Source organism: Acanthisitta chloris, unplaced genomic scaffold, assembly GCF_000695815.1.
Source record: "Acanthisitta chloris isolate BGI_N310 unplaced genomic scaffold, ASM69581v1 scaffold18279, whole genome shotgun sequence".
Classification (NCBI taxonomy): Eukaryota; Metazoa; Chordata; class Aves; order Passeriformes; family Acanthisittidae; genus Acanthisitta; species Acanthisitta chloris.
Genome location: NW_008692150.1, coordinates 1 through 10,294, shown reverse-complemented (window position 1 = coordinate 10,294; position 10,294 = coordinate 1). Strand labels below are relative to the sequence as shown.

At 35.6% G+C, this 10,294-nt stretch overlaps 1 protein-coding gene across 1 annotated transcript; it reads right to left on the bottom strand.

Moving 5' to 3' along the window:
- Positions 1 to 3,926: 3,926 nt before the first annotated feature.
- LOC103809690 (polyadenylate-binding protein-interacting protein 1-like) lies at positions 3,927 to 7,416 on the bottom strand (the record flags this gene model as incomplete). The annotated part of the gene is made up of 5 exons (XM_009082545.1): positions 3,927 to 4,020; positions 5,963 to 6,056; positions 6,632 to 6,686; positions 6,816 to 6,933; positions 7,310 to 7,416. Coding segments are annotated over 5 exons (468 nt in total), but the record flags the coding sequence as incomplete, so codon positions are not given.
- Positions 7,417 to 10,294: the final 2,878 nt, after the last annotated feature.

The window sequence follows — 10,294 nt, the reverse complement described above, 5'->3', positions numbered from 1 at the left end:
CTATTTTAAATGGACTGACAGTTTACAGATAAGTGACAATTTATTCTTAATTCCTGCTTAAAGCATTAAGCAAATGTCATCCAAGATCCTTTGCTATACAGGCCACACTAGATCATATGGTTTCATCTAGCTGTAACAATCATTCTTACCTACAGAAGTACAGGTTTGTTAGATCAGTATGTAATAATGGAGGAAGTGCATTCAGTACAAATTCATTCCCTTCTCTACAACTGGTTTCTCAGCAAAGGGTAAGTCAACATCCAGTAAAGTGGCTGCAGACAGTCATGCATCATGTGTTGCTTGACAGCTGGCTGAACATGAGCCAGCAGTGTGCCCAGGTGGCCAGGAAGACCAATGGCATCGTGACTTGTATCAGAAATAGTGTGGTCAGCAAGACCAGGGAAACAATTGTCCCCCTGTACTCAGCACTGGTGAGGCATGTTGAATACTGCATCCAGTTCTGGGCCCCTCACTACAAGGACATGGAGACGCTGGAGCATGTCCAGAGAAGGGCAACAGAGCTGGGGAAGGGTCTGGAGCACAAGTCTTATAGGGAGCAGCTGAGGGAGCTGGAGGTGTTTAGTCTGGAGAAAAGGAGGCTGAGGGGAGACCTTATCACTCTCTACAACTCCCTGACAAGAGGTTATAGCCAGGAGGGGGCTGGCCTCTTCTCCCAGGCAACTAGTAACAGGAGAAATGTCCTCAAGTGACACCAGGGGAAGTTTAGATTGGATATTAGGAAAAATGTATTCACTGAAAGGGTGGTCAAGCATTGGCACAGGATGCCCAGGGAAGTGGTTGAGTCACCAACCCTGGAGGTATTAAAAAGATGTGTAGATGGGACATAGTTTACTGGTGGGCTTAGCAGTGTTAGATTAATGGTTGGACTCTTAAGTGTTAGAGGTCTTTTCCAACCTAAATGATTCTATGATCAGAAAACTGGTTCTATTTGTAATACCCTTTTTAATGACAATCATTCTGCACACTTTCAAAGTATATATTTGGATTATGAATCTTCCTTTTATATATTTTACTGTATGCAAATCTAGTGTGTAGAGATACTTGGTTTTACAGGAAGCAAGGATAATGTTTATAGAGCTGGACTAAGGTTCAGAAATACACATTCTAGTCCTGGCTGAGTTTTGAAGTATTTGTATTTTATCCATCAAAACCAAAAAAGGCACTTCTCTGCTTTATTACTTTTTATTATTTATGGAAGATGCGTTATATTTTGCTGACAACTTCACTACTATGGTCAGCACCCTAAGCATAGGAAATGTGGAAGTAGGTCAAGTAGGCTGAAGTTGAGGTGGCAAATCAGCAATTCAGAGTGCAAACAGTGCAGTATCTTCCTTGACTTTTGGCCAGAATATCATTTTCTGTTCCTGTATCAACTACTACTATAATCCACAGGCATCAAGCAGATTATTAAAACCATAATGGAGTGAGAGAGAAGTTGCAAACTTGAACTATTACTTATTGAATGAGTTCTGTGCAGTAGGAAGGAAAGGAAGAATGTGATAATGAAATACTGGCCCAGAGAGAAATAAACATTCAAAAACCCAGTGACCACCTGTTTTCTTAATAAATAAATTTTTAAAAAAAGGCCAATAGCATGAATTTCTTAGCAGATCTGAAAAGAAATTACTGAGAAAAAGTTTACTTCATTTCTGAATATGTAATGAATACAAAAGCAAACCACATGCAAAGCAGCACCTCTTGCAGCCTAGTTTGAAACCACTTTAAGCAAAGTGTGATTTTTCAAATACTAAACATTTTCCTCAAATCACAATTAATTTGTCAAGAGTGGCAAATATTGTGTGTACTTTTTCTGATGTGCGAAGCTTTGTCATGTGCCAGAATTTGAACGCAAAGGATGTTTCTTTTCAGAACCAATGCTAAAAAAGTTTGCTTCACTTCAACCCTAAATTTTACTTTCCATGCTTCTGTGCCTTTGCTGGATTACCATTATGCCACCAAAAAAAAATAAATTAAAGTGCTGTTTATCTGTAAGGTATTGTTCAGAAACTTGTAGATGAAAAACACTTTTACACAGTGCACTGTGTAAAATTAGTGAGATTTGTAAATGTTAAACTTCTGGTGAAATAATCTCAAGACTCACCTCTATCATACACAGAACTACTGGCAGTTAAAAGTGAGTAGAGAAGCAGCAAATGGTGATTATGACAGCAAAAAATCTGCTTCTTTCCTTTGCTTTCTCACATCCATTCCACCATCACTAATTTGGTATTAGACTACTGGGAGATAAGACAAGTAGGACAGGTTGTTAAACATTTAAGGCAAAGATTACCCTATCTTCCTTACTCAGTAACAGTTAAACCAAATTTTTCTTTACTGCAATACAGGCTTAAAGCTTATTGCAAACACCGATTTGAACTGGCTTAAATACACAATTCCTAGTTCTCCAAATTTTTTGTACAGGACAACTTAGTGTATTTCTTATCTACATGTAAGACATACTGTCTCCACAAGCTGACATAGCCTACATCGGGAGTCTGACAGCTACTTTTCAGGAAAAAAAAACACTGTACAAAAGATGCAAAACTAATCATGTAGGGCAGAGTCCCTTGAAGACACTACTACCTTACTATAATGCATATTTGAATGCGGAAAAAAAATAAATTTTTTAAAGCAAAAAGACAAGATAATGAAAGCTATACCAAAATTTAAATTTTCTTTTCCAAAACTTCAACCTAAATGAGTTAAATAAACATCCAGAAAACAGTCAGTGCTCACTGTATTAGCAGACACACAAGTCATTTCACCAAACTAATAATTATTTACATGCATATTTCCAACGTGTTCTTTACAGTAGTCTTTTGGGAAATATTTCCCATTTGGTTTTGATAAGGGATTCTGCTCAGTCTAACCAATAATAGGTAATAGGAAGAATTACAACTGAATTTGGCAACAACAACGGTACATCCTAGGAAGACTAGCATGAGTATATGGGGTCAAAAAACTAGCAGTTGACTTCAGAATGTTAACATTTAAGAAATATGAGTTTACTCAAAATACAAAATTAAAATAAACTATATAAAAGAACTAGAGGAATGGAGAAAGTTACAGGAATTGCTGGAAGGTTAGACATGTTATCAAGCACTGCACATACTCTTGGAGAAGCATGGGTTAAAACAATTATATTCATGTAGTCTTGAAGAATACAGAAAATTACAGGATAGCTTTTGCTTGTAAAAGTTCAAAATAAGCTTACCTGAACCAAAGGTCTTGAAAGAACCCAACTTTCAAAATACTGCTTGCTTTTTCACATATCAACTTATAACATGTTTACTCCAGGAAAAAGAGTCCAGACCTCACACATATGTGTTTTGGAAGAGGAAGGAAAAGGAAAACCAAAACTCCCCCCTGCAAAAAAAAACCCTTCACAAACCACTTGTCATGATTTCATGAAAATGATCTACAGAAAAAAAACCAACACCAAAAAACCAGATAATTGATCTTATGCTCTTTAGTTAAAAATAACATAAATTTAAATACCAGATCTTGTATATGGTAAAAAGGATATGGCCTAATGTGTACTAAACCAAGCAAGCAATTAAATTGAAAATTAATTTATTCTTCCTCTCTCCTCCCAAGGGCAATCCTATGGGACTGCTCCCCATTAAATTTTCATTTCCATTATGATACTTTTAAAATCAATTTTATTGCAGCCCAAACATTGATCATATACCTGTCCATAAAATAAACTGTGATATATACACAATACTAAGTTACAGGGCATAAGTTTACAATTTTTGGCAGATTCTGTTCAACAAAATGGAAATTTAATAACTTTAGTACTTGGAGAAAGTGAACTTCCTTATTTTGGTACAAATGTTTTGTGTCTCCCTGTATTCTAACCATACCTAAACTGGTTTAATAAACTAACATTAATATGTAACATCTCACTGTTTTCTCTTATGTTCTGATTCTAGACAGAATTTTTCATATGCTTCTTCAATTTCTGGATCCATCTTGTTATCAAGGTCATTAAAATACCTAAAATAAAATAATAAAAAATATCACCAAAACTGTTAAATTTATGTACAGATTTTCAGAAACAGTAAATAGGTGAAATATTTACATAGACATCAAAAGCAAAACAGAGCTTATGGGTACTGGGAAAACAAACAGAAATCCCAAAGCAGCCTGGATATGTACAAATTACTACAGCGTTTGTCACCATTTTAGAACATCTTATGCTGTCCACAGGTTAAAAGAAGGGAAAATGCAATAATGTAATACCGGCTTTCAAAAATTTAATAAAACCTTTGCACAGATGTATTTAAAAAAATATTATTAGCATCATATTAGCTTAATTTTAGTTGGTTATATCCCAGTTCAAATACTGCATCAACTGTCTTGGTTGCACACTAGTCAGAAAGATATATTTATATAGAAAATCTATATTCCTATTTGTTGATACATGAAAGAAGGCAACCTTAATTCACCTCCCTATTGTATCTGCATTATATTACCTTCTATTACATGGTAACCAGTCTTTCAGATCTGTCTCGTTTAGGTCACAGAAAAGACTGTATCCCATTAATGATAATCAGTATTGTGCAGAGTGGAGACTACCAGAGTTTCAAACTAAAGATGAAAAGTGATCAAGATCACTTAATAGTTTTTTTCTCCTCACAGTTACTGGGAAGTAACTCAAGTGTTCCTTGTTTTCTCTAGGTCCAACTGGAGCATTCATCACCATAAACTAGGAAAACACACGATAGTGTATATAATTCTAAACAGCCTTAAAAGAAGTCAGCAGCTATTGACTCTCATAAAGCATGCATTAGTTTCAGGGGCACGGTTTATTATCTTCTGTGCTTTAGTTCCAAACAAGGGAATCAGCATGTGCATTAAAACAGTCTACATATTTATATTGTTTGTTCTTCTTTTCCTGTAGAAGTATAGACTTGAGAAGAAACTCAAGATTGAACCCTTCTCCTTGATGCCAGTAATGAGCAATAGCCGATAGAGGATCAGGATAGATTTGTCTAAGCTTTCCTTAAGCCTTCAAAGAAGGTTTGGTTCCACAGTCACCTTGCATGAAAGTTGACTTATAGTCTTCTTCCACACATCACTCCAGATCTACTGTGTTTAACTGCTGTCTGCATCTATTTTGCATTTAATTTGTTCTAAACACAACAGTTCACAAGGGTAGTTTTTTTCCCACAGTATGAACTTGATTTCTGATGACATCACTCATTTATCTTCCAAAGTTCCTGTAACTCCCCTCAGCTAGGTGCCATCTAAAAGTTTTCTAATTTGCTAACAAAAATATTGATCCAGACCAGAACTCTTATCACTCATAAACACAACACTGAAAATGCTTTTGGGTATCAAATCATGATCTGAAAGTCCTCCTTCAACCAGGTGAGTACAAATCTCAGAGCAATTTATTTTATACTGTATTTCTTTCACTTGTTTCCTATCAAATTCTTCTAAACCAGTGTCAGAAATTCAGACTATATTCCCATCTACTGCTTCCTCTTTTACCATTAATTGAGGGAATACTACTTTATCCTGAGGAGAAAAACGTAACCTTCTCCCTTTGAAAGACACTGAAAACTTTTGCAATTATCTCTAGCTAGAATGAATTCAGCTTGCCTCACTACCAACATTTGAAGACTGCTGCATCATTTTGCTTGCAAATTTATTTCTTTAAATGCAGAAGAGAGTATGTTTGCACATGTGCAAAAATATCTGAAATTTAATTGGCATACTCAGTTGGCTAAATATAAAATTTATTTCAAACTTGTGTGATTAACAAATCAACTTACACCAGAATACATAACTTCAACTGTAGAGCTAAATAATATTATTAATTTAATTTTTTACAAGATTGGATTCCCAAGTCTGCAGTAAAAATAACTAGCATTAAAAAAAATCAAAACCAAAACCCACTCCACAACAACTATCATTCAAAAAGAAAACATACTGATCTCCAGGTCCTGATAAATCTGTTTCATTTTCTTCATAATCTGGAAATAAGTCCTCTCTTTCAAGTAGTTCTTGGTATTTTTCTTGGTAATCTGCCATAGTAAATATGAGACCAAGTAATATATTAGTCCTCTAAATTAACATACATCTATACAGTTTGAAAATAGCCTATTTAATGAAACCATAAATGGCATGAAACAGAAAAAACTCCCACTACAGTGTTTTCTGAGGACATCAATCAACCTCTAAGAATGATACCTATCTTCCAAGAGAAACCTAAAGCTAGTCACAAATTTTCTTTACCTCAAATGATATCATGCCACATTGTGCTCAGATTATAAGAAACAAAGAAACCAAGGAAGAAACAAACCCTTTTGCTACTAACAATGGACAAACAAAAGAAGACCTGAAGACTTCTGGCTTTGCGGAGAGACCAAGTGCTGAGTACTATGGCACAATATGAACTCAATCACACATTCTCCATTTCAAACATTCACCTTCTTTGAACACAGAATAAGGCATGTGTTACACAAAGCCAGGAGTTCAGACATAATTTTGTCTTAAATTGTATGAGTTTCAGGTATTTTAAGAACAATGTTTTTATGTACTTCAACAGGACATAATCTTAATTACACCCTTTTAAAGACTGAGAAAACAGGTGACATACCTGGATCTGCTGCAGTGAAAGGAATGCCATCAGAAGTGTAAAATGTTGGTTCATTCTAAGAATAAAATTATACAGTAAGTTATATGAGTTCAGAGAGACAGATGTTTGTAGCTTTCAGCAATGTGATTGTCTATGAATCAAATTCACATTAAATTAAGGAATTGAAATGTCAGTACATTCTTACCATAAAATAGTTAGGGTCATTTTCAGGGGTAGATTCTGTATGTGGAGAAGTTCCATGAACTCTACCCCAGTTACTTGATCGTAATTCCACTACTTTCAGAAGCATATGTTTTACATCTCTGAAATAAACAGAAGCAGCACAAAAGTTAGAATGATTTGTGCTAAACAATAATTAGGCTAATGGGGGAGGGGAGAGGGGAGGGGGAAGGGAAAGACCTAAACCAAACAAACAGAAAACAAACATACACCACCATCTTGTTAAATTGGAATGTTAATCTCTAGTGAAAGATAAAAAACCAAAAAAATTGAACAAGCGCTACCCACACAACTGAAAATTACTTTTTGCTACATGGGAAGCAACCAAAATATCAGCTTACTTTTCTTAAATGAAAGTTTTTAAGGTAATGTTCTGGACATGCTCATTATTCTTGAAGATTTTTAAGGTGTTCTGTTTACTATAAAAGCAAAACACCGCAGAAAAATTTATCTTCTCACCTGCTACAGTTTGCATCCAACACAACATTTTCAATTCTCTGAATAATTTCCTCCATATCATTCTTTCCTCTTTCTTTCCAGGCATCTTCTAAAACTGAGCCTGTCAACTAAAGACAAGGGATTAGGTTTTGGTCTTTTTTTCCCTCTTTTAACGTGAATTTTAAAAATTTAAGAAACTGTCAACAGAAGAGATTCTTTAACAATCCATAACACTTAGATGTATTATGTGACTACCTGAGGGTTGAAGGTCCCAATTTCCTACATATTTTTTCTGAACAGATTGATGGCATAAATATTTTATTTTAGACTACAGACAGTACAATAACTCTATGTCCAATGTTTGTGCTGCCTAGAATTTCACAGACACTTCCCTCCTTTCAGTCTTGAAATGTGATTTTGAAACAACTCTCCAGTGATTTAATTACACTCTGAAACAGTCACATTACAACAAAATACATTTTTCTAACGTTGCAGTGATTTCTTGTAAAAAAAGCCTTACGCTTCTTCATCTTTCTGAAGTTGTGCATCACTGGGACATGGAGATTGCATTTGACCATACTATTACTTGGGTCACAATGACACAGAAATATTGCAATATTCTGAATCCTGTTAAAAGGACTAACAGCATTTCTCAGACCTTAATTGCTTTAAATACATGCTATGAAAAAAGAGACCATATTTTTGCAGATGGTGCCACAGGTTTATCGGATAAGAACAATAGGTTAGTAAGCTTTAGAAAGATTTCAGTCAACATCCCTAGCATCAGACATGCCAGAGAATTTCATCTGGGTATATATAAAGAGAAGCCAAGAATTATCTGACCAAGCCAATCTGAGTTTTAATACATAAAATTTGTGAGACTGAAGCTGTTGCTGAAAGAGCTTTAGCAGCAGACAGTCTAGAACTGCTGTGGATGAAAGCCTTTTCTGCTAAGAATAGGTACTTAATTCATTGTCCAATAATTGCACAGTAGGAGATGAGTTAAACTAAGAAAAATTAATTTGGCCACTATGGATGAAGTTTATAGCAATTCCTAATCTACTCAGCATAAATACTACATGATCTAAAAATGCTTGGAATGGCATCTGATGATATGAAGGAATAAAATGCAAAGATAAAAGCCAGCATCTTGGTCAGCACTTGTTTCACATTCCCAGTTTTCTACTGCGGTCTTGCATTGATCCTAGGTAATTAGATAACAGCTCCAACAAGGTTTAATTAAAAAATAAAGATATTGTAAAGCAAATAGATGAAAAACCTGAATCTATCAATATATTAAATGGAAAGGACAACAGGAGACATTTATTGCTTCAGTAATGAAATCAAGGTTTCATGAGGTAGTCCAGTCCAGCCACAGATATACTTCAACATTTGTAGATACTTTGAGATATCAGAACATATTTGCATTAAAAAAACTCAAACCCACCCAGACTCAACCCTCACCCAAAAAAAACCCCACCCAGACAACACAACAAACAACCAACCTATACCCACCCACAAGACTGTCTTTTATTCTGGAAATGACAATGAAGCAAAATAAATATTTCTGTGAATATTCAGAGAAATAATGAGCCCTCAATTTTCTTTGAAGAAGAATCAGAAAACACAGCAGGACTGAAATAGCTTCCCAATTTGTGTAATGCCTTTTTGAAAGGTTCTTCAGTGGGCCTTGCCTCAGGGAAGCACTTTCTAAAGAAGGATTGACTCCATGAGTAAATATACTTATTGAACATAACCTCACATTTGTTATGAGGCAACCTTCATAAACACCAAAACTTCACTTGAAGAGTTTAAATTGGAGGATGTAAAATTTCTCTTCCCTATTCACCACATCAAAAGAAGCTCCCAGAACTGGAATTTTAGATAGAAGAGTCAGAAGGGGAAAGAACAAGGAAAAACAGTCTGACCAACCACAAAAAACCAGAATCAAAACTCCACAAAAATACTGTTTAGCTTTTGACCTTCATTCCTAAAATTAACTGTTAATTATGAGTATAACCCTGCATAGAGCCTAGCATTTTCTTCTAAGCAAAACTTAACAAGGTTTGTCTTCATCATGAAATGTTAATAGCTGAGGAACTGTAACTTGAGCAACAGTTAAAGGAATGCTTAAGCAATCAAAACAAGACACAAGTAGGTCTCACTGACCTTGTTTCTATCTTCACACATTCCTGTGCCTTCAATCCAACACCTTATAATGGTCTCATTTTCTCCTGCTGCCAGGGTTTTTAGGTCTGGTTTAGTTTTACTGTCTTATAGATAAGTCATTTTGCCAACAAGCTAGAATAGTGCTATTAATTAGATTCTCATATATACTATGTAATCCTTGCTATCAGTTTCCCACGATGTAAGAGCATGATGCAGCTTAAAATTGTAACCTATCATAAGTAAGAATTGTACCTATTGACAAGCAGAGCATCCAGTCAAAAGTTGTGTGATCAGTGCGTAGTTGCATGTACGGGAGACTTTATACTATAAATACTGTTAGGTGCCCTAAATAAAGTTGGCTATCAGAGCATTATAATGGTGTGCTGTAGTCTGTTCCTCACAAGGACACCAACAATAACATATATTTCTGACATAGTAATGCTGCAGACAATACAGTAGGAAATAACTGATATAAAGGGCCTTTTGCTGAAAATAAACCCCAACCCCAACCAAAAAACCTCACCCCAAACAAAAAGAGCCCCTCAAGTGATAAACCAGAACTGCTTCAAGTTGGTTACGGTTTTCTCCCACACCAGAAGTGGCAAAAGGAGAGCTAAAGGGACTGCTTACCTTTGCATCTTGGCTTCAATTCTACTGCTCTTATATGTACCCAAACAGGCTTGCATTTTACTTTTAGAGTAGTATGTTGTGGAAGAATTTCTGATTGCTAATGGACATGTGAGCAATCCAGCCTTGCTAGCAGGGCCTGAGCAAGCTGCAAGCTAAGTTGGTCAAGGACACTGCTGTGGCCGGAATGTGAGAAAGGAGGTAGCAAGA